At 43.9% G+C, this 25,438-nt stretch overlaps 1 protein-coding gene across 1 annotated transcript in view; it reads right to left on the minus strand.

Annotated features, from left to right (window-relative positions):
• Positions 1-25,438, minus strand: part of LOC127056530 (synaptotagmin-like protein 4) — a 66,861-nt gene that overhangs the window by 8,008 nt on the left and 33,415 nt on the right. The window contains exons 5-16 of the mRNA XM_050964483.1: positions 24,633-24,726; positions 24,143-24,230; positions 22,444-23,547; positions 20,856-20,954; positions 18,845-18,936; positions 17,953-18,054; positions 16,099-16,268; positions 13,886-13,988; positions 11,690-11,851; positions 10,748-10,826; positions 9,637-9,736; positions 4,685-4,890 (exon numbers count right to left, since the gene is read on the minus strand). Coding sequence (XP_050820440.1) covers positions 4,685-4,890; positions 9,637-9,736; positions 10,748-10,826; positions 11,690-11,851; positions 13,886-13,988; positions 16,099-16,268; positions 17,953-18,054; positions 18,845-18,936; positions 20,856-20,954; positions 22,444-23,547; positions 24,143-24,230; positions 24,633-24,726 — 2,399 coding nt within the window. The remainder of the gene's footprint in view (positions 1-4,684; positions 4,891-9,636; positions 9,737-10,747; positions 10,827-11,689; positions 11,852-13,885; positions 13,989-16,098; positions 16,269-17,952; positions 18,055-18,844; positions 18,937-20,855; positions 20,955-22,443; positions 23,548-24,142; positions 24,231-24,632; positions 24,727-25,438) is intronic.

Genomic DNA, 25,438 nt, shown 5'->3' on the forward strand with positions numbered 1-25,438 from the left:
AGTTCCTTTCCAGAGACCATAGCAGCCAATCCCCTCCCTCAGACTGTGCTGCATTCGGCTCTCTCTAGGACCCAGCAGCCCTGCTCTTACATGCTCCACTGCTTCCTGTCTGTCCGGGCTCCCAGCAGAGCGATGCCCCCAGACCTAGTGGTGCCCTAGGCGGCTGCCTATTCTGCCTATGGCTAAGGACGGCCCTGGATCTTGATATTAGTAGGGCTTTGACACAGTCTCCCATGACATTCTCATACTGAAACTAGGGAAATGTGGTTGAGTTGAAATTACTAAAAGGTGAATGCACAATTGGTGGAAAGACCATCCTCGGAGTAGTTAATGGTTCACCGTGAAACTGGAAAGGTGTATATAGTGGGATTGCTCAGGGGTCAGTCCTGGGTCTAGCATCGTTCAATATTTTCATTAATTATTTGGATAAGGGAGAGGAGACTGCTTATATTTGTGGATGGTGACACTAAGCTGGGAGGCGTTTCAAACACTTCTGAGGACAGTATTAGAATTAAAAATCATCTTAAATTGAAGAATTAGTCTGCAATCAACAGGATGAAATTTAATAAAGACAAGTGCAAAGTACTGCATTTAGTAAGGAAAAAAATCAAATGCAGTTACAAAATAGGTAGTACCTAGCTAGGCAGTAGTATGCAGAAGAGAATTCAGGGCTTATAGTGAATCACAAATTGAATACGAGTCAACAGTGTGATGCAGATGCAATAAAAGGCTAATTGAGGTAACTGAGGCCTTAGCTGGAATACTATGTCCAGTTCTCGGCACCATCTATTGAGAGAGAGGTGGACAAATTGGAGAGAGCAACAAAAGTGATAAAATGTGAAGAAAACCTGACCTCTGAGGAAGGGTTAAAAAAGCTGGGCATGTTTAGTCTTAAGACAAGACTGAGAGGGGACCCGATATCTGTCTTCAAGTATGTCAAAGGCTGTTATAAAGAGGATGGTGATCAATTACTCTCCATGTCCACTGAAGGTATGACATGATGGTGTCATAAACAGATAGTTAAGGGTTAATGTCTCTTTTACCTGTAAAGGGTTAAGAAGCTCAGTAAACCTGGCTGACACCTGACCAGAGGACTAATAGGGGAACAAGATACTTTCAAATCTTGGTGGAGGGAAGTCTTTTGTTTGTTCTCTTTGTGTTGCTGTTGTTCCCTCTTGGGACTAAGAGGGACCAGACGTCCATCCAGGCTCTCCAAATCTTTCGGAATCAGTCTCTCATGTTTCAAACTTGTAAGTAGCCAGGCAAGGCGGATTAGTTTTAATTTTGTTTTACTCAACTTGTAAATGTTTCTTTTTGCTTGAAGGATTTTACCTCTGTTTGCTGTAACTTTGAACCTAAGGCTGGGGGTGGGGAGGTCCCTCTGGTCTATAGGAATCTGATTACCCTGTAAAGCATTTCCCATCCTGATTTTACAGAGATAGTTTTTACCTTTTTCTTTCTTTAATTAAAAGCTTTCTTTTTAAGAACCTGATTGACTTTTCCTTGTTTTAAGATCCAAGGGGATTAGATCTGGACTCACCAGGGATTGGTGGGGGAAAGGAGGGGGGATGGTAAATTTCTCCTTGTTTTAAGATCCAAGGGGTTTGGATCTGTGTTCACCAGGGAATTGGTGAAGTCCCTCAAGGCAACCCAGGGAGGGACGAAGTTTTGGGGGAACAGAGAGTGCCCTAGACACTGGAATTCTGGGTGGTGGCAGTATACCAGAGCTAAGTTAGTAATTAGGCTTAGAAGTGTCCATGCAGGTCCCCACATTTGTACCCTAAAGTTCAGAGTGGGGAAAGAACCTTGACAGATGGAATGGACTTAATCTGCAGCAAGGGAGATTTCGGTTAGTGAGTAAGAAAAATGTCTAACTATAAGGATAGTTAAGTACTGGAACGGTTATCAGGGGAGATTGTGGAGCTCTCGTCACTAGAGGTTTTTAAAAACAAAGTTAGACATATGACTCTCAGGGATGAGCTAAATATACTTGGTCCTGCCTTAGCATAGGGGTGGGGTTGAAATGGACTAGATGACCTCTTGAGATCCCTTCCAGTCCTATACTTCTATGATTCTATAACACTGCCAACCAGAGAAATGTCTGAATTTGAACCATATCATATTGGCAACAGTGAATCCTGAATGTGGTATTTTTAGAAATTGTTTATTAGCTTGTTGTAGCTGCTATTTCACAGTTGGGAACTTCATAATACTCTTGGTGACATGTTAGGAGACAGAAAACAGAAGGTGTGCTGGCAAGTCCCACTGTTAAGTAGGTCTGAGAGGAAGATCTTCCAACTGCTACAAATGTTTTCCAAAACAACCCCTGGGGAACTGTTCATCCTGTATTATAACCCACTGAAATTTCCTCTGCCTCTTCCCTCTCAGCAAGGCCTCCTGTAACAATTTCCTGATCTAATAATAAATGAATGCAGTTTAGAGTCCTTTGTGAGTTATACTTGTTGCACTTTAACAGTTTAGTGTAGAAAAATAAAATCTGCCAAGGCCTAAATGTGGGACATGCTGCAAGCTAACCCACAACGAGCACCACCAGAAAAAGGCACAGAACAGATTAACAGAATGGAATTCATTTCTTTAGCATCAGTAATGTTGATTATAATCTCTGCATTAGGAGGCAACATTTTTTAGGTCAACTATGTGTGTTAAAGGCAAGATGACTTGGATAATAGAGTGGAGAGTAGGCTTATAAAATATGCAGATGACATCAAGCTGTGAGGCACCATAAGCACTTTGGAGAACAGGATTAGAATTCAAAGTGACCTTGACAAATTAGAAGAATCTTTCTGAAATCAACAGGATAAGTTCAATAAAGATAAGTGTAAAATACTTCACTTAGGAAGGAAACCCTCCCAGACAAATGCACAATTACAAAATGGGGACTAGCTGCTAGCTGGCTATGCTGCTGATAAAGGATCTGGGGATTATAATGGATCACAAATTGAATACGAGTCAACAGTCTGATGAAGTTAAAAAAAAAGGCTAATGTCATTCTGGGGCATATGAACAGGAGTGTCATATGTAAGATACAGGAGGTAATTGTCCCACTCTACTTGGCACTGGGAAAAAACAACAACCTAACAGAGTAGGCAGTTAAGCTCTGGTGCACACTTCCAAGGGAAGCCGTAGAATCCCCAACACTGGAAGTTTTTTTAGAATCTGTTGGACAACCACGTGTCAGGGATGGTCTAGTCCTACTTCAGAGCAGGGGGCTGGACTGATGGCTCTTAAGGTCCCTTCCAGCCAGTTATTTGTAAGATTCTATGAAGATCGCCCCCTGAAAATGGCTGTTGGGGGGGAGTAAGATGGAAACTGAAGCGAAGAGGCAACAAAGGACGACTATCCAAGTGAAGGGCAGTGAAGCACTGTGTCAGAAAACACAATTTCTAATGGACATCCATATAGAAATCTTGGTACAGAAACATGGACATCAGCTATATCCCACCCTTTGTCTATCTGGTCTATTTAGGAGCCACATTGGCAGAATACGTCAGCATGTCCCTGACTTTAAGAGTCGTAATCCTGCCAAAATAACACACTTGAAGTTGGGCACACGTCTAAGTGCCTACCTGAATTGGACCTTAGACTGTAAACTTGAGACAGAGATTGTCTCTTAATATGTTTATGCAGCACCTAGCACAATGGGGTGCCAATCTCAGTGGGGGGTTGTCAGCACTACTGTGATCCAAATAAACCTAATAATATTTATGTCCAGCAGACTACACTTTTCCATTTTGTGCTTTATTTCCAGCTATCACAGTCTCAGCACTGACTGTGCACCATGAGTACCCAGTGTGCATCCAACACCACTGAAAGGTCTTTATTGGTCTCACTTGTAAATTTCAATATATTGTTATAGAAGAAGTTACCCGGAAGTGCTGATACACAAGTTTTTTCTTAATGTGTAAGCTCTATTCAGACAATGGAGAAGTGCTGCACTTTATTTGGAGGAGCTGTTGCAAACAGAAATAGAGCCAGTTCTTGGGGTGGAGTTGCTTCCTAGGATCCAGGTATTAGTGCAGACCTCCCAACAGTCCCAGGTTTTGCAGGACTGTCCTGCTTTCACCTATAAAAACCCGTCCTGGTTGAAATGGCTCCTGTCTTGCAGAGCTGGCTGGTTGACTCCCTGCTCCAGACATTGCAACCTGCTTCCCCTCCTCCTGTGCTCTCATTTGCTCCTTGCTCTGAGACCATGGCTGCCTCCCCATGGGCCTTTCCTGGCCCCTTTCAGAGCCTGGCACATGCTCAGAATGCTGGAGCAGAGCCCAGCCAGCCCCTTGCAACAGAAGTTACTGCATCAGGGTGAGTGCAGGACAAGCTCTCTGCAACTCCCCCACCCTCCCACCCTCTGGAGCAGGGCCGTCCCACTTTAGCCCATGAGAACATTGGAAGGGGTATTGGTGTCTGGGCTGAGATTCCTGAAAGAGGGGTTTGCCACCATGCCATTTGTGAACACCTCTGACCCAGGACTGGTGTGTGCATGTAAATTCAAATTACACTTTGAATACAGCCACACTCATCACTGATGTCTCCTCCTACATGAAGCTGACCTGGAAGACCCCATCATGTTCTTTGGCTTAGTAGAGCAATGACGATAATCAACAAAATTTAGTTTTAAAAAAATAAATACATAAAAATCTACTGACTCAAATAAGGATCCAATTACCTGTCCCAAGGCCCAGCCTGATCCCTCCGAGGAAGTGGTTGGTTAGTTTTTCATGATCCCACACAGTCAGCTCAACACAGGCATCTTTCAGATCTTCTGTGTGGAACCCATCGTACACAATAGTGTGATTAAAAACAGGGTTTGGGTCTCTTTTAATAACTCTGGTCTTCTGGTAACTCTTCTTACTGGTGTCTGGAAGCACGTAGCTTAGTGAGGAGAAAAAATACATCATGTAATGCAGAAAAACACATTTTTAAACTATTTTCTGGTTTTATTTTTGGTAAGGATGGATCTGAACCAAATTTCTGGGTCCACAGACTCCTCCTTAATGGTGGGTTGGAAGCTTGATGGCTCCCATTGACTAAGACAATTGGTTGTAAATGGCTCTGTTTACTTGCAAACCTCCCTGGGTATGTGTGGGCCAGCCCTGGAAGAATGAGGTCTCACAGGACATGTGACCATGCCACAGGATACTGTAATCCATTTTAAACCTGGTGCTTTTCCATTTAGAAGGAAGGGTGGGGATCCCCTTGGGCCAAAGCTATAAAAGGGGTTGAAGCAGAATGGGGGGGGGAGGGGTCCCACTCATGAGAAACCCCCTCCTTTTCACCTAAGGTGCCTGCTGGAACCGACAAGGACTGTACCAGGGACAGGATTGGGCCCAGACTAGGAAGGAGTCTAGTCTGTGAATGAAGCTTATTGGAACATCTCTGGGGGTGAGATTTACCTGTAAACAGTTTCTTAAATGTATTAGGCATAGACTGGCACATTTTGTTTTATTTTGCTTGGTGACTTACTTTGTTCTGTCTGTTATTACTTGAAGCCACTTAAATCCTACTTTTTATACTTAATAAAATCACTTTTGTTTATTAATTAACCCACAGTAAGTGATTAATACCTGGGGAGGTGGGAGCAAACAGCTGTGCATTTCTCTCTATCAGTGTTATAGAGGGTGGAAAATTTATGAGTTTACCCTGTATAAGCCTTATACGGAGTAAAATGGATTTGGACCTCATTGAGAACTGGGTGTCTGGGTGCTGGAGACAGGTAACTTGCTGAGCAGTTTTTGGTTAAAGTCTGCAGCCTTGGGGGCATGGACCCAGGACCTAGATCTGTGTTGCAACAGGCTAGCGTGTCTGGCTCAACAAGGCCGGGTCCTGGAGTCCCAAGCTGGCAGGGAAAACTGGCTCAGAGGTATTTTCAGCACATCAGGTAATAGTCCCGAGGGGGTCTCTGTGACTGAACCTGCCACAACAGTCTTACCAGCAATTTTGAGATTGGCAGACTTGTACCAGCATCAAGCTTCTTTCTGCTCAAAAGGCTTGCAGCAGTGTTGCAAAATATATAGTCTTAGCTGACTAAGCCAGACTCTTCTCAGACAAAAGGAGAGAGAGATAGGAATGAGAACAAGGTGGGGGAGGATAAGAACAGAAAGAAGGGGGACAAAGTCTCATGTTGCAGTTGGTATTCAGGATTTAGCTGAAGCCAGCAGAGGTGGGGATGTCATTTTTCTTCCTCTGTCTGACCCAGTCTGGTCAGGATAACTCTTAGTATTAGAATAAAGAGGGCCTGGGTTCCCAGGAAATGGTGCAGGTGGCAGGCATGATGGTGAAGTTCACGCCAGTAGCCAATTTTTCCTTCCAAAATTTTTTTTAAAAAGGATCCCCACCCCCCAAAGGAATAGCCCATCCTTTCACTATTTTGTCCACCAATTAGGCCTAATTTCTGACGCATCAATTTTGATCGCACATGGTCTTGTTTACCAAGCATAACACAGTCCTTGAGTTATATCAGTATGCCTTTTTGTTTGGAGCAGTTCAGACAGTCTGTCTTCCTTTTGCAACTCTCCCTATCAACAACATTTGTTGTTGTAGGTTATTGTGACACTTCATGAACTTTCACTCATTGTTCACAGCTGAACTCACAAATTAGCATAAATCTGTAGGCCCAGTTGTCACAACAGCCCTCTGCCAGCCCTAACCTTAGCCCTGGGGCCCTCTGCCAGCCCCAAACCTAACTGTAGACAGGCAAGCCCCACGGATCCCAACCTTAAACCAAGCCTGAGCCCTCTGCCACCTATCCTAACATTAGCCAGGGGCCCTCTGCTGGCTCCACTAAACCTAGCTCTGGAGCCATTGCCTACCCCATTCCTAATCCTTATCATAACCCAGGGCTCTTTTCTGGCCTAACTGTAGCTGGGCAAGCCTTGAAAGTCCCAACTTTAACCCTAGCAAGAGGCCCACTGCTGTCCCCATTGCTGACCCCAAACTCTATCCCTTTCCTCAACTGTAACCCCCATTTGGGGATGATATCCTTACCATTCCAGCAGTGCTACCTTCAACCATTCAAAAGTCATTATTTAAGCTAAAAAAAATTGTGACATTGGACTTAAATTCATGAAATTTTAAAAATAATATATTTGATTTTCTTCTATTTCTCATCTTGTTTGGGATTTTAACATTCATTTGCTCTCATTTGTCTCCCCAACAAGTAGGCTAAAAATCTTTCATTAAGAAAAAAGCAAGGTAAAGTTCTGTGTAATCACTTTTATTTGGGAGCTAAGAAACACTCTATAGAAAACACTTAAAATTGTTTTGGCAGCACTCCAATCCACATCAGCTCAAATATTTGCCCCAGAGAGTCCCTTAATGGCAACTCACATCCACATCCAAAGTGCCCTATCCACCACGAATCTAGGGGACCAACCCCTAGTTGAATGACACTTATGATTTCAAACCTTAAATCTAGTCTGGGGTCCTCAACCAGCCCTATCCCTAATTCTATTCAGTCTACTCCACAGTCTACAGTACCCCTAACCTTACGTGAAGGCCACTTACAGGCTCCAACCTTAAACATATTTTAGAAACAGAAATTCTGTACAACAACATTAAACTTAGTTTGTGCCCTCACACCTCCCCACAGTCAAACCATAGCTTGGGCCCCCAAGCTTTGCCCTAACCCAGGATCTTGAATTAGGCCCCAAGTCAAACCCTAACCCAGCAACTACCACCAGTTCCCATGGTAACCATTCATCGCAGGTACTAACAGCTCCAGGCCTAACCTTAGTCCAGAGAACTCTACAGGCTGCAATGCTCACCCTATAGCTCAAGGCCAGCACTGGTCACAAACACATTTAACTACTACCTGGCTACTCCAACTTTTTCCAGTTGTAACCCTGGCCTGAGAACCACTATCAGCCCTAACTCCAACCTTACGTGGGGCCCACTACATGTCCCAACACTCACTTATCCCAGAGCTACAACCAGCCCCAACCAGGGGCAGCTCTAGCTTTTTGTTGCCCCAAGCACGGCAGTCAGGCAGCCTTCGGTGGCTTGCCTGTGGGAGGTCCCCGGTCCCGTGGCTTCGGCATACCCGTGGCCAAATTGCCGCCAAATCAGTGGGACCGGCGGACCTCCCGCAGGCAAGCCGCCAAAGGTGGCCTGACTGCTGCCCTCCCAGGGACCGCCAGGGTGCCCCTCGTGGCTCGCCACCCCAGGCACGTGCTTGGAGTGCTGGTGCCTGGAGCCGCCGCTGGCCCCAACTGTAACCACAGCCCATAGACTAGATCTTGTCAGAATGGTTTGAAGGGAAATGTCAAGAAATGTTTTCCATAAAACAGATAAAATTTGAAAATCCAACAATATTTTAGACATATTTAATAGATTCATAGACTGTTAAGCTCACAGGGGACCACTGTGATTATCTAATCTATCCTCCTGCCTAACACAGACCAGAGAACTTCCCTGTATTAGTTATGGTTTCAAGTCCCATCGTTGTGTTTGAAATAGAGCATATCTTTTAGAAAAACCATCTCATTTTAATTTTAAAATTGCCAATGGCAATGGCATAGAATCCATTACAATCTTTGTTAAGTTGTTCCAATGGTTAGTTACCTTCACTGTTAAAAATTGCAACTTATTTCATGTCTAAATTAGTCTATATTCAACTTCCAACCACTGGATCTCATTACAGACTGAAAAGCCCTCTATTATCAAATTTCTGTTCCCCAAAGAAGTACTTATATTCTGTAATCAAGTCACTCCTTAACCTTCTCTTTATTAAGATAAATAGATTGAGCTCCTTGAATCTTTCACTACAAGGCAGGTTTTCTAATCCTTTAATCATTCTCAGGGCTCTTCTCTGAACTCTCACCAGTGCCAAATACAGAGGTAAATACAACCTCTCTGCTTCTACTCTACATTCTCCTGTTTATACATCCAAGGATCACATTAGCCCTTTTGGCCACAGAACTGCACTGGAGCTCATGTTCAGTTGACTATCCAACATGACCCCCTGAAAACACAAAACAACAACAACAACAACTAAACAAACCAAAAACACAAAAAACAAAACAAAACAAAACAAAACAGACACCCACTTCACTCATCTCAACTGCCTTTATAAACTAGAACAGGTTTTGCTGAGACCACGAGACTGAAACTATGGTTCTGTACTTATGTGATGATTAGAGTGGTGCAGCCACGCAGCTTAGGTATATCAATCTTTCACACAAAAAGGAGAAAACAAAGACAAGCCTCCCTTACCTCCCTATGCCACGTGCCATGTGCGTGCACATGTCCTTTGATACACAATTCTCAATATCACCTGAATGCACAAGGTCAGACCCTGAGGTCCTCCCTCCATTTTTACTCAATCCTCACGTAGGCAAAACTCCCACTGATTTCAGTGGGAATTCTTCCAGAGTAAGGACCTTCTGGATTTGCCCTATGGTGAACAACAAAAGGCAATTCACTCCAGATGATCATAGAGAACAGAGCACTGCACATGAGATAGCGTGCGGCTATTTATAGTCCAGAGATGCACCGCTAGGTATGATCATTAGAGGAAACACAGCTTCAAAAATATGTCTCCAGGAAGGTGTGTATGTGAGCCCTGCATCTAAACTAAGATCTTCCTCACTTATGTATATGGGAAAAAGCTCATACAATTACCATTTCACAAAGGAGTCAACTCCAGAAGGGCGCAACTGTGGGAGGTCCTTGCTGTCTTTGACCCAGATATGAACTTCCCCAGATGAAGGATTCTTTGGACCTGCCATTTCAGAAAATAGAACAGTTTTCAATCAAGTTCTAATAGCAGTCAGCAAGCAGAGGAGCAGCTTCCTTCACTAAAGTGTGAAGGGGTGGATCCAGGGCCCAACTCTGCCCCCTGCTTCCCGCAACACAGAGCGGCTAGATACCAGCTGTGTTGGTGTGCAGCTGCTTATCAGCTTGTTTGTCCCAGTGAAATGCTCCTACTAAGAGACACAAGACACAGCACTTCCTCTCACGGGCCAACAGAAGGTGCTATACTCCCAGAAGAACCATTTTATCAGGATAGTCTGGCTGTGTAGCAGCTTGGGAGGTGGAGACAGTATGTGATCAGAGGCACTGGCAGGACTGAAAACATCTCTGCAGCATGGAAGAGAGTAGATGCCTGATCTGCATTATTGAGGGGAGATAGAACATACCCATGTACTCTTCTGCTATCCTCTTTTCTGCTCATTTCATTCTAAATCTGTCCTAGTGCCTACCCACACCCTCCCTTCCCCCTTCAGAGAAAGATTTCCTTTGAGGTCCAAGCAGACTGTGGTCCCCTGGCTAATGAACATTTCCTTTTGTTACAGAGCCACTGCCCAATGTTTCAGTCTGCAAGTGCCCCTGTCCTGGGAGTTCATCTCCACCCAAGACTAACACAGAAGGATTTCCATCCCCTTTCCCTCTATAACACCCCATGTTGCAGCTATCAGTCCCCATGGTGGAGGAAGTCTAAACAGGGCTCCATTCAGAACTTGCCAGCACTGCTGTCTTAAAACAGTGGGCAGAGTGCACTGAGTGAGACCAAGTTCCTGTCTAACCCAGAGCTGAGCAACGAACAGCAAAGAGTTGATTAAAGCACAAACCATACACAAACCTGTGGTTCTTCATTCATGCAAATCACAAAGACCATCTCTTGTGTTAATGAGATTATCCTTTAATGAGGCCTTAAATAGACTGGGTTGCAAACTGCATGCCCTCTAGGCACAGGCAATAATTCTTCTCACTGTATTAAATATATATTTACCTAAGCTTCCTGGTGGGACATATTTAATAGACAGATTCATCACGCCTCGATGATCCACACCATTAATAGCAGAAAGGCTCTGAAAAAGAAAGATCCAGGATAGACTAACCGTGTGCTTGTATTACCACAAAATACACGGCAGCATTTAAGATCAGTAGGGATGTTCATACAGATTGTCCTCGGTATTCATGCCAGGAGCAGTCTGTTCTCAGGGGAGGGCTCTTCACAAACCAGTTTGGGGCCTTTGGGTTCTGACAGATAAAGTGAGGAAGCAAAGCCTCAGTGATTTTATGAATCCAGCTTGACACACATTCAAGGGGCTTGATTTTTCAGAGGGAAGGTGCTCATTACTTTCTGAAAATCAGGCCTCTTGAAAGGGATCTCAAACTGGGCACCTCAACATGGAGGCACCAACAAGTCAATCGTCACTTGATACCCAAGTTATCTTACTGTCAGGGTGTGTTGCAGTGCCTAGTTATATAAGGAAAGAGGCTGTAGCATCGAGATGTTCTAATAACCTTCTACTCCATGCAGCATGTGAAGAAAACAGAAATAGAATGACACTTTTTGCTTTGCCTGGACCGCCTTCCGATTAATTTCCAGGTGCAACGTAAACTGTTGCCTTTGACGTAGAAATTGCCATGTGGTTTGGGTCTTGCCTCTCTGCTCTCATTCTACTGCGGCAGTTAGAGATCAGATGAAGCACTAACAGATCCCAGGTTTACATTGGGCAGTTACAGTAACTTTGCAACTGATGCCCCACTCCAGCCTCAAAGGCCCCATTTCCAAGTGGAGAGCTGTGTCCTTTCATTGGCGCTGTGCCATTTTGTCAAGCTGTTACTTAAGATATCGAGTTCAGAATATTTTATCAAAATGTTAAAGATCAGAAACTCTCAAGCATAATTAACAAATTTAGTAGGATACCAGCTGAGACATACTTACCCGTGGCTTCAGCATATACCAGTTGAGTTTCTTGTTGCTCCAATCCCAGCTGGCTAGGTCTATTTCTATCTCTCCCAAGAAGCTGTTACGTCCCAGTGGGTCATTGTGCCACACGGAAAGATTTAATTTTTGGATCAGCAACACCATTTTCTCTATTTTATACTAGAGGAGAAAAAGAGGGTTGGACTGTTCAAAATATTTTGCTTTTGTCTGAAGGTTAAATATAATTTTAAGATAGACCTAATTTTTCATCACTGCAAACACAAAGTAATAACCTGTCTCAGTTCAGCCCAAAAAAGAACGAACCTATAGAAAACAAACCAAAAAAGAAACCAGCTCAGTGCTTATTTTGAAGGATTGGGCCCCTCCTTCTTTGGAAAATTATAAATCTCGTGTCAGCCTAGCTTTGTGCTGCTTCATACTCCATTCAGATATTGCTAATGCCTTTTTCTGGGAGCAGGGAAACAATGACTTCTGTTTTTATAAGGATACCCCAATACATTTATAAGAATTATTAAAAAGGATTTTTTAATTTTAATTAATCCTTCAAGCTCTCATCAGTAAGATCATAGTGTTGAATGCTGCATATTCCCATGTTATGAATGGTAGCCAGTGCAGGATAGAGGAAATAAATAGCTCGGGCACAGCTTGTCATAGGGCTCTCAGAACTCATTAAAACTCCCTTTTCCAGTCCCCAGTATTGCCAACCCTAAACAGTCAACCCTCCCAATAAACATAAGATTAGCTTTAAAAGCCATGAGATTTGTAGAGAGAATACCTATGGGGGTCTTTTCATTGGCCCTCTGCTTTTACAACCTTTATGATTTACATTTTCAAATTTTCCTTCGCAACCAGGGACACTAGAGTTTTTTGCCTTTAAGAGAAAGCAGAGATTCTCATGTTATCACAGGCCTCCAGTAGCTGTGGCTTTAAGAAACCCACCAAATTATCCTAAGACTCATGATAAAGTCATGAGGGTTGGCAACATCTCAAATCTCTGATTTGAGGATTAAGGAAAGGTTTTAGCTAATCTCCACTTTTTTTGCGTTTGTTTAAAGTAAATTTGTAGCCTCTCGTTCTTGCAAAGAGCCTCGAAAGTGTAACCCAAACAGGGCTGGATACCAGCCATTGATTTTTCCAAAAGATCTGCAGTTATCTGCAAGCCACTCCTTCTCCTTCCCCATCCAGCTCCTCCCCAGGCTTTGGGGTCTGTAAAACCCTCATGCATAAGTCCCTTGATATTTTGGAGGACCCCAGACCTATTTATGCAGTGGGAACAGTGGCACCCCAACACATTACTGATGGCACTAGGGTCACTAGCACAAGCTTCCTCCAAGCCAGGACCTACACATGAGCAGGGTCCTTTGCTAAGCCGCCAGAGTTAAGGGCAGAAGGGAACCAACAGATCATCTAGTCTGCTTTCCCATATATCAGAGGCCAATAGCACCACCCAGCACCCCGCACAAAACCCAACAACTGAAATGAGACCAAAATGTTATACGAGACTAGTCTATTACGTGCCACAGGCAGAGAATAGGAAGGACCGAGATGCACCAGTGCCTGAGGTTTCTGCAATAGCAGGAAAATGATTAGGTGACATGAGGAGAGGCTGTTTGATAGCCTGGGCTAGTGATCACATAAGCCTGACAGCTAATGACTTGAGTGCTCATCACGGTTTTGACAGGTCTCACTCTGTGGTCTTGGTCAAGTCACTTAACCAAACTTAATTTCCTCAGTCCATGAGGGTTTAATAATAATTACCTCATAAAAGGGGATGTGACACTTCATTATTTACCATTTATAAAGGACTAACGGTCACCAGAATGCACACAGAGTTTTATCCAATGTTGCTTTTGTGAGCTGTATAGGCCCAGCTCCTTCTAGTTATCTAGCCACATCATAAAACCCAATATAGTATCCTTGCTGGCAGCCTCACCCTAGAGGTCAAAGCATGCCTGAGCATGGTGGCTGGGCCATCTTCTCAGTCATGGAGCTAACCTGCTTAGAGAAAGGCTGGGTGACATTGCAGGGGATATCAAGCTTGAGGCCAGATCCAAAGCGGTTAGGAGTACCCACAATTCTGAGTAAAGTTAAGAAGGGCTTGCAAGTACTCAGCACTTCTAAGGATTAGACTTGAGTGTTGCTAGCGAGTTCAAGGTATAGTACAATAAAGGTCTTTTCAAAATATGTTCTTACTCTTAACACTTCGTTGTAAATGGGATTCACTGTTCTCTTCTTCACTGAGGTTTTTCTCTTGCCCATTCTAGCTTTGTCTGGGAGCAGGTAAGTTTTGACATACCTGGAAAGAGAGAACTCCAGCTGAGTAACATTCCACACTGCCATGCTCCAACATACATGGGAGATTTCTGAACAGTTACATGGAATTTATGCTAACAAAAGACCTGGAGTTTACAATCTGGAAACAAAACTAAAACCTGTTAGAATATTCACTCGGTTTCTGTGTGAAGTTATAAACCGTTCAGTGGAGATGGATGAACTCTAATGAAACCAGAAGCAGGTGGCTCGCCAGCCAATATGTAAAACTGGTAATGATTTAGAAAGCACTAGAGACCATTTTCTGTAACAGTAAATGGAGTAATGGATCAGCCGTCATACCGTAAGATATCTGTACGTGCAAGATCGCAGTGACATTGTGCAAGGGTGAAATAAGAGAGGAGGAGAGATGGGATGTCCTAAGGGGACTGAGCCTGTCTTGTTTGAGTCCGAACTGTTCTGGTGGTAATCAGAAGCTACCACTGTCTGAAACCAACCAATTGCTAGTCGAGAAGCATCCACATCAGAACCACCATCACTACAATTAGGACCGAAGTGCTCTTTTTTAGGTATTCTCCACAGAGAGGCCAAAGATTGATAAGGCACAAAACGGACACAGGAGAATATACCCCAAACATACTATTAAATTTCATCCTGGACAAATGCTCTATTATCTGTATTGATCTGCAGTAGGCCCAAGGTGAGGGATGGGAGGTCTTCTGAACGTTTTGTGCTTTGGCATTGCCTGTCTAGCTTGCCATGCCAATACAGTGTTTGGAATTTGCCTGAGAAAGGAACTACCCTTTCACTCTCAGAAGTAATCACCTCCAGGTTAGGATTATGGCACATAGATGTGGGGGAAATTTGTGCGTTATTGCTTGGGCGACAGAGGATGATCACATGGATAGGGTACTGGATTAACAAACCTGGGTTCAATTCCCAGCTCTACATCAAACTCCTGGTGAAGTCATTCCATCTCTGTGCTCCAGCTCCCCATCAGTGAAATGGAGATTATAATTCTCCCTGCCTCACAGGAAAATTTATTAATGTTTGCAAGTTATTCAAATACTATGTTGATGGGGCCACATATGCAGATAGAAAGATTTCCTTTCAGTGTATGGGGCACCTGTACACCAGAAGGAACGAACACATTTCTGGGTTCAAAATTTGCTACAGCAGAGTATTACTTGTGCATCACTCCAAAAGTGTTTCTTAAAAATTTTCCCCTTGCCTTCAATTGTAATGTGGGTTTTGTCCTATGGTGTAGAATCTAGAAGACATTCCACTGAAGCTCCTACAAAGCTAAAAGGGAGGTTATCCTTTTCAGCTTCACATGATGGAGAATCACGGACATCCACAAATGTGTGTTTACAATGTTGTGATGGTGGTTTTGCCACTACATGTCAAAGGTCTCTAGGAATCAAAATAAACAAGTGTCTGCGCATAAGCAGTATCATGCACCCATCTAAGTTCTCTCCAAGCTGCGCGGCTGCACAGCAGGCTATCAAGCAGATGGGGAGAGGTGCCTTGCCCCCAGTCCCTGCCTCAGAGCTGCTGTGATGAGAGAGGGCTCAGGGGAGTCCTCTCTCCCCGCCACAGCCCTGGGGCAGTCTGCACCCCAAACCCCTCACCCCTGAGCCCACCCCAGAGCCCGCACTCCCAGCCAGAGCCCTCACACTACGCTGCACTTCAATCCTCTTCCCCAGCCCTAAGCCCCCTTCCACACTCCAAACCCTTAAGCCCCACCCCCACCACACATCACTGCCATATTGGTGCACATAATAAAATTCATTCTGAATATGTATATAAAAAAATTAGAGGGAACATTGGCACCCACATCCCCTGTTGTCTTTAATAGGATTTCCAGGTGCTCAGTCCCTGTCATGACCAGGGCCTGAAGTTTCAAAATCCCATTCAAATTTAAGTCAGTGGCAAATCCCTTAATGATTCCAGTTAGTGCAAGGCTGGAAGCCAGTAAAGCAGTACTGCCAAGCCAATGAGAGAAATCTGGAAGAGGAAGGGAGGAAACTAATGTTTTCTGTTTAGAAATGTATTGAACAGGTAAAGCAAGAATCCCCTAGGGCAAGCGATCAGGCAATTTCTAAATAAAACCAAAACAAATAAGCCTCACTCACGGGTCAGATCTGCCTTTCTTCTCATCCACCACAGCCAGGTCCTTGCATTGGGAAACATAAATCTGGAATTCTCGGTTTTTCTCATCATAATCCAGAGCAAACTGAACAGTCCCTTGTGCATCCACACTCCCAAAATCACCACTGTAGACGCTGAGAACGCTACCACTTACCTGTCCGGGCAGAAGAGTAAGGTTAGTGCTAATAAGACAGGCAGCCTCGTGATGTTGGGAAAAGGCAACAATTAAAGTACATTCACAGCAAAAAACTCTGCAAAAACCTCTGCACTGGATCTTAGCTGGCTCATGGGTACCAACTTAACACTGGCCCAATTCATGTGGGTAAGGGCGGTGGGATCAATCCCTTGTGGAGTGCAGGCCAGGCATAGATGGGAATATTCTTTCAGGGGTGTGCTATGGAAATACTGGTCGTCTGAATTCACCAAATGACAGAATTTTTCTCATCCCGAGATCTCAAAGTGCTCTAAGAATTGGGTAGCTGGGTTGCCTGGCCACAGTAGACTGATGCCAGGGAATGCCCTACCTGAGAAAGGACTGATGAAAAACTGAGCAAGAACCTCAGGATTAGCCCCATTGTTACTATATTGTTGGAGCACTCTCAATGTGCATGGTGCTGTACCAAAAAAAAAAAAAAAGAGGCAGACAAACCCCTGCCCTGAGGAGCTGATGTTCCATGAGATGCATTCCTTTGTGTGCCTGGTTGCCAGGACTGCACATACAAATTGTGCATCTGCACAGAGAAATGGATAGCTAGACTCCTACAGAGTCTTCTGCACTCAAACACAGCCGTGCAATTGCTCACTGGCATTGGGCCTGCATTTAAAAAAAAAACAGACCACCCCATTGCCTTCAATAGGAGCAGGTGATTAGGCAGAAATAACATACAAGCAAAGAGTAAGTTCCATTACATCAATTATTTTGATTCATTGAAGGCATATGTTGATGGCATTGCAGGATACAAAGCAAATCATTAACCTTCACAACATCCCCTGGGCAATATTTCACTCTCATTTATAGGGAGTTTTCCAGGCTATTCAGCCTCCCCTTTCTCCCTTCTTGACTTCATTCCATTACCCCTCAAGAATCCCCTAAATATTTCCTCTCAGTTTTGGGAGCCAAATTCACTGCCCTTATAAAGTGCTGCACTGGCTTACCCCAGCAGAGAGTTCAGAGTTGGATTTTCTAAAGCACCTTAGTGAGTTAGACACACAAGACCTATTGAAAGTTCCTGAACTCACTAGGGCAGTCTTTAAAAATCCCCACCCAACATACCTCTCCCATACTCCTCTCTTTGCCCAGCTAAACATATTTAGATCATGTAATCTTCCCTAAGATCATATGCCTTAGTCCCATTTTTGTTGTGCTTCTCTGAACTCCCTCCAATTTGTTGGCAACGGAAAGATGGTCTTACTGTTGGGGCACTGGACTGGGACTCAGGAAATCTGAGTTTGGTTCCCAGCTCAGTCACATATGTCCCGTGTGTCCGTGAGCAAGTCACTTAATCTGTGCCTCAGTTCTCCAGCCATAAAACCTCTCTCACTGCATGGTTAATTTTCTCTAAACTGTAAATAGCTTGGAGCAGAGATTTTTTTCTTATTCTGTGTTTGCATAACACCTAGCATAATGGGACCCTGATCTTGGATGGGGCCTCTAAACACAAACTATAACAAGTAATAAAAAGAAAATACAATCATTACAGTAATCCTCCACCTCACAGTAACATAAATGCCCAGAAATAATGGGAGACTCCAGGTGCTATAGCACCAGAACTAAATGCAGCGTCACTGCATCCTACCGCAAACCTCTTTTTAGCACGATGAGCCCATTAAGTACCTACCGAAGAGACTGATGCCATGTCAGAGGAGTGGCTGCCAGTGCTAGGAGTCTTTTTGTGTTTGTTAAACTGGAAGCTGATTTCTGAAGCAGTGTCCGATTCCGTCTGTGCAGAAAGTAACAAGCATCTTTAAACACTGTGGTATGAGCACTCTGAAGCACTCCGCAGAAAAACCAATAGCTCAGCAGACTCCCATTAGAGACAGATGCAGGTTAGAAGAAGGTTTAAAAGGAATGTAATGCAGGGAGTCTCCTCAGGGATATTCCTTCGGACCGACTGAAAGATCATCATTAATTGACAACCAATGGAGCTGCACGCAATCTCCCTTGCTGAAGGGATCACCACAATGTTACAGCTTGGGGGAGAATGACCAAGGGGAGAAGTCCTGGGTACCCTTCAGGACTATTTCTGTTAAAAAGGATTTTTGATTCAACTTCCCAAGTCTAAGGCATAGTTTAGAATTATCCATGGCTGGCTTTAGGGAAAATGGCACCCTGAGCAAACTTTTATTTTGGCACCCCAGGGCCCCACTGCCTCCCCCTCAGTCCTCACTGCCTCCCCACTCTACTCCCCCGGTCCTCACTGCCTCCACAGGCTCCCCACCCGGCACTCACTGCCTTCCTCACCCCATTGCCCCTAGCTCCCTTCTGCGGCGTCGCACGCCAGGCCTGCCCTGCTCCTTGACCACAGTGCCCCACTGACCACAGCGCCCTGGGCGGTCGCCCGCCTGTAAGGCTGGCCCTGCGAGTGCTCCAAGTGGTCATCTCCAGAGTTTATGGTTTAATCAACACTTAAAAAGAGCATTTGTAACCATGTATTTTACTGAGATGACGGTTCTCAGTAGATGGGATTCATGTTAAAGTTGGAGGAGTTTGGGCTACATGCAGACCCCTACCTCAGATAGAAGGACAGGGGTGGATCTGCTCAGCTCTTTGGTTCGTTCAGGCTCAAGAAGTTGGAGAGTTATCATTTGCGGCTTATTGTACGCTGTAGGCACAAAGGGGAAAAAAGGCAACAAGTTGTCCTGTGGGCTGAGGCAGGAAAACATAATGAAGACAGACCCAAGTTTCCATTAACTGTGGCATGTACTGTACATAGGGCTTGGGATGACCTAGGGAAACGATGTTGGAAAGTCACGGAAGTTCTACCCACTTACTTCACATCTGAATTTAGCCCTATAAGTTGAATTGTATCCCTGAAATACTTTTTTGCTAACTTTTCTGAACTATTTTCAATGGGTTTTCATTATATTTGTCGGAATATGTAAAACTCCCTCTAGCGGCTAATTTAACTTGAATAATAACCTAAAGAATTGTGTTACACACAGTCTTCAGTCTGAACAACAGTTTATTTCCTTGTTAATTCAGGACAGAATGTAAACACAAACAAACATTTTGATATTTTCATCTCAGTGTATTGCATGCAGTATTCACTGTCTGCAAAAAATCACTAAGTGTTTGTGCCAACAATTTAGGAGTTGTATATGCTCTCCTTCCAATACTTCTGATAAAGACAGGCAGATGCTTATTTTAAATCCAACTTTCTCTTTGTAGTTATGTAGGTATCTGATCCAAAGCCCACTCAAGTCCATGGGAAGAATCCCATAGCTTTCAGTGGGCCTTGAATCAAATCATAAGTTATCAAATTCATTATCATCATCTAATTTGATCTTGAGGCTGCATGAGATATGGGGGGAAAAGGCATCTCACTCCTTAATTATTGTTCAGAAGAGCAATGTTGGTCACAAACATCTAACGACAAGTTCAGTCACACCAGTATAAATCAGGGAAACTCTACTGAATTTACTCAGTTCCTCCTGCTTTACACCGGTGTAACTAGGAGCAGAACTTGGTCCTGAGACTTTGGTCAGTCTTCAAACACATGGTTTGCACAGATTCTTATTAACATTAAAACAAAACAAAAAACAAACAAAAATCAGTTACTGCATTGGCACTGACTGGCTGGTTTTCCAGAACATATGGCAACATCTCAGGGGGAGGAGCTAAACTTCAAAATTAAACAAACAGTTGGGGGGGGGGGGGAAAGAGCCTGTTGCACTAACAAAAAATAAATAACAAAAATAAAAAAGTTTTGAAAGTGTACCATGTTAAAAAGAGGGCTCGGTATTTAATCAGCCAAGTTAAATAAAACCTATTTGATCCTTGTTTAAACTTCTTTCCAGTGACTAACCCCTTTCCAAAACAATGGGCTTGATTTTAAGATTATACACACACAAAACATATCAGTCATGAAGGCCAATACATCCTACCAAGCTACAATGATCAAAGTGCCAAAGCACTCTCTCAGCACTATGGAAACCTACAAGTCATTTTCACCTCTAAACTGGAATACAATAAGCTGCTGATTCCAACCCTCCCTCCAGGTTTATTATTTTGTAAACAAATTACATCAAAATAACACTACATAGTTGGTTTTGCTACCTTCAGCGCTTATGGCTCTGAACAAAACTTCATAGCAATCTTAAAATAGAGGCTGAAATCCTGGTCCCCTGTGCAAAGGCCAAATAACTGAGCTGTGCAGTGTGTAGGAGGGACCTGCTGCAGCATCACCTCTTCCAGCCTCCCCCAACCCAGGGACTGCAGCCAGCAGATCTGTATTCTGCCATAGTTCCACCCCCATTATGCCACTGATTGGACTGCCAACGCACAGCCTTTTCACCAACTCACTGAAGCTCTCCCAAAGTTTCACCTAGAAAAACATATGGCAAGCCAAAGATGAACATCAGCTTGGTTAGAGGTTTGCTGGGTATGAATCAGCTTTCTAATTTGATGATGAAACATTCTTTGCGTAGTCCCCGTACAAGAACCCAATGGCTGCAAGATCCAGGCCATAAAGTATGAGCTTAGGAAAATGTAAAACAAAGAGGAAAGACAGACATTACTCACTCTCACTGGTTGTGTAAATGTTCACCATGCTCTTGGCTAGATTAACGCTATTCGCTCGTGCCAGAGCCATGGCAACAGTGGATTGATCCTCGTCGTCTTCTGGAATAAAATTAAGAACCAAAGCACCAAAATAAGCAAATGAATAAAAAGTAACAATAGATCCAGGGCACGTGGGTCTCACTGTTGGCATGTTAATTAAATAATTAGGACACTAACTGGATTAAATAAAGGAGGAGATTAAAAAGCACATGTGGCAATTTAGGCACCTAACTTTCAGTGACTTTCAGTGGGAGACAGGCATCTAACAGCCATTTGGGCCTTTGAAAAATCTCCTCCAAAACAAAAATGTATTTCTATCATGGAAAAGGCAAACGATTAAAGGATTAATCTAGTCACCAAAATAGACCATCACAGGCACAAAGCTTCCCACACAACACCTGGCAGGATCATTCCTGTGATAACATGTAGACAAAGAAATTTAAATATATCTTTGAAAAACTGCCTGGTACCTACATCGAACACTTCTATTCACTGAAATTGCAACTCAGTATTTTTATGTCAGGAGAAATAGGGAACAAGTCATGACATGGCAGCAAGACTTAAAAATAAGGGTAGGGGAAGTTTAAAGAACATGTTTTTAACTAGATCCTAACTTGGTACTGTTCTAGGCTGTGATAAAAGTAGAATGTGGCTAGGTGGACTGCGTATGAAACTCGGAGCCTTCCACTTCTGTCACTGGCCACAGGAAGACAGCCCTCATTTTAAGAAAAACAGTTCCAGTATTGCAAGTATTGTTTTTCCACCTTCCATTAGATGTTGGCACAGTTCCATTTGCTTGCATGCCTCAATGGGTGCTACTGGGGGGCAAACTCACCCCTCAGGCAGTTAGGCATATCAAAGCAACATTACCGAAGGAGGAGCAGGGTATACAAAACCAGAGAGAGATGAAGAATGGCAGTGCAATTAGTTGTGGCTGCAATTTTGTGCACTAGTTTAATTGTGGATAAAATCTTGGAGGCCTGAGAAATGGCCAAAAGTCATTACTATTTGAACACTGTTTGGTGGCCTCAATTCAATTCCTGATGGAGAGGTCACCAAAGCAAAAAATTCAAATAACCACTGCACCAAATTAGGCATTCTGGTGTCTGATATTTCTAGCAACACTTCAATGGGAAGAACAAAAAAAAGTTTCCTGTAATAAACCTAAAGGACATGCATGTACCAAATTAACATGAAATCTCTAGGTAAAATCTCTCCGATGGCAGCCTCCAGAGAGAGAGAGTGGAGTGAGCAGACAGACTGAACTGTCCTCCTCCACAGATTAGGTAACTCCAAATCAGAGATTAGGTCCATTGGTGGGGTGATGTGAGGAAATTGTTCAGTACTATTGCCCATTCTACAACAAATCTGTGGCCAAACAGAGGACTTGTCAGTCTCCAAAGCTGTTATCCTGGCACATTCCACAAGCACTAAAACTTTATGCAGGAAGTAAAAGGGGAAAAAGGGCCTTAGGGAAGAGAATATGCAGGGAGATAGAAAAAACCCTACTTGTTAGGACTTCATAGGGGATGCAGGTGGAGTTCAATACCTGAGAATATAGCTGAGTCAGTTCCTTGAATCGTTTCTCTCTCCATGGCTGGTTCCTTGGACCTTAGGTTGTCTGCAGGCTCATGTGTCTTAGCCTCAGGGAGCTCTCCATTAGTCTCCATGTTTTCTTGAATGCCCAAATCAGATCTTTTATCCCTATCACTATCACTGTCTGAATGTACAGGTTCTATCAATATCTGAATCCTACTTGCCAATGAGTCCACCTTGCGCCTGCTTTCTTCAGGCATGACATACTCATCTGCAGGTGTTTCTGGTTCAAATGTGCTGCTGGGCCCCTCTTTTGTGGGCGATTCTATTTTGATTGAAGGCACTCGCACAGGCAGTTTGGATCTCCTCAAGCAGCGTTGTGTCTTTCTCTCCTCCTCCTGCCTCCCATTACTTTCAGTCAACGAATTATTTCTAGTAACCACGGCCCCTTTGCTCTTGCCATATGTAGACCTGGCCATAGAGGAGGCTGATCCCTTTCTTGAATGGGCTACGTAGCATGGTTCATCTTCACTAGATGACAAGGTCACTGTTCTTTTATAGGGAATTCTGGTTTTCATGGAGACATTGGACTTTTCTTCACCATTTTGGCTTTGATTAGATTGTACAGAAAGAGAGCGACTCAATGTGAACGGTCTCCCATTTGACCCTACCACACTGGGCTTTTCAAAGGGCTCCTCTGAAACATTACCTGCACTTTCTGCACCTTTCTCCCAGAAGTTCCTCAGGTTCTTGAACTGTTCACGATCTAGGCCGATTTCCTCATCTTTATTGCTCATGGAAGAGATGGTATAGTTGGCTCCTTGCTTCAGAACCAGATTGTTGTCTTCCTCTCCAGACAGTAATTTTGAGCTTTTAAGTGACTCTCTCTTTGCATCACTGTCCTCAATCTGCTCTGTGTGATTCACAAGAGTCTCTGACCCGAACAGGCCTTTGCTTGCTTTCCTCTTGACTGGTATCTTGCTGACAATATTAGTGTCTTTGGGGGGAACATTGTGCATTGCTGGGGTGCCACTGAGCACATCAGGAACCTCCACCCCAGAAGAATAACTGGACTGAACCATATCCTCTTCTGCGAGCTTGGCAGGTGACAGAGGTACTTCATGACCTACAAAAACAAATATTCACAGCCTACTGCAAGAGCTCACAACACCTCACCAGAAGGTTTGTCCTACAGCTGATCAAAAAGAAAAGGAGAAAATTTTGGAGAAGTGGCCAGCATTCCCTCTCTTCTCTTTCCCCCTGCCCTCAAATTTTGAAGTTTCAAAAACAAAAAATTCAAAAACCCCACCCAGCTTTAGTTTGTCCCTGTGAGCAAGGTAAGCAGCGCTGCTGGCACAGCTTTGACTTGGTTTCAATATTATTCATATGCCCTATTTGTGATGTACTAACAATGTGCTTAATGCTGTAAAAGAGACAGAAGACAGGTCCTAACCCTGAGAAGTTTACAAGCCAAACAGGCAACATATGACACACTGGGGATCCAAAAAAGCTTTTGTCGGAGAGTTTCTCTCCCTGCTTCCTATCTTTGACATAATGTGCCAGAGGGTTAATGTTTTTTGTGTTTCAGGGAACCCATTCCTACATGCTGAGGCAAGAACTGCCCTTCATCATACACACCAAGCAATGCTTTGTACCTAGATGTCTTCCATGCTGCATAATAAATGTCATATTGCTGAAACAACGACAAAAACCCGCACCTTTTTCAGGCAGCTGCCAGTTGTCTGTTGTATGTACTCCAGTGTTGCTCTCTCCTGGCGAGACATCATTTACACTGGATCTCTGCAGGGAAAATAAACCCCATCAGTGTATATAAACTGGCAAAACATCTGGGTCTCTCACCAGATCAATTCTTTGCCATTGTAGAGGCATCAGGCACTGGGGCACCTCAGCTCCGCCTGTTCTCTGCTTATGGCACATAACAGGTTAGTCTCCAGAGGGCTTTAATACTTTAGTCTAGTTATTGGGAAAGCTGGGTGGGGTTTAGTAATTTGTGATACAAGGCCAGACTAGATGATTGGGTGGTCCCTTCTGGCCTTAAATGCTATAAAAACTGGAAAGACATTGTCTTGTATCTCAGCATAAACACCAAGCGGCCAGTCTTTGGAGCCCGGCAGGTAGACATAGGCTATGTACAGATCCCAAGGATAATCAAGCAAAATATAGAGGTTGTGTGTACACTACCTCATTTGATGAGGGTTGCAGTATGATGTGTCTTGGTTTTGGCTTTGGCCAGGTATTATGCTCCTCTGAAGAATCCAAGGCAGTTGTACTGGATCTGCAGAGGATGAAAGATGCCTTAGCGAAGATGCAGATTCCAACACCAAATGCAAAGACACATTTTGTGGGGACATTTTTCAAGATGACCTAACCTTCTTTCACACTTGCTCAGTTCTGCTGAGCTAGTTTTTTGTTACTTTCATAGTGTGTGTCTGCTCTTCATGCTGACATCTATCTGCTCAGATCATCCAGAGCCAGTGACTTCATTTATTTCTTTCATTAGCATTTGGAGTGGCTTGGTGCATGATAAAGGGCCCGATCCTTGACTCTGGGTTATACGGACAACTCTGCCATTGCAGTCAATAGGGTCTTTAGAGACATTGCTCAATAAAAATAGAGGTACAAATCCCTAGGTTTCCTTGCGGTCAGATTTTCCCTTTCTGTAGGAAAACCTGAGGGAATAAAACTCCATGGAGATTTCTCCACTAGAATCTCCTTCCCGATATGTTCCATCAGCGGAGTAGTACTGGCACTGGTGCAAAACAGGAGGTGGGTCCAGCTCCTAAGACACTCATATTTCCTAGCTGTGTCCTAGGAGACACAGGAGACCAGAGCCATCTGTGAGAAGGCTCCACGCCACTGCGCTGGCCTTTGTTAGCTAGCCCCTGGCCTCTCCCTACCACCTGGCACTGAGACTCCAGTGGAGTCACTCAGCTGTGCCTTCCCTAGCTGGAAGCTTTCCTGAAACCTCTACCTTAAATGGAGGCATC

This window comes from Gopherus flavomarginatus, chromosome 8 (assembly GCF_025201925.1).
Source record: "Gopherus flavomarginatus isolate rGopFla2 chromosome 8, rGopFla2.mat.asm, whole genome shotgun sequence".
Classification (NCBI taxonomy): domain Eukaryota; kingdom Metazoa; phylum Chordata; order Testudines; family Testudinidae; genus Gopherus; species Gopherus flavomarginatus.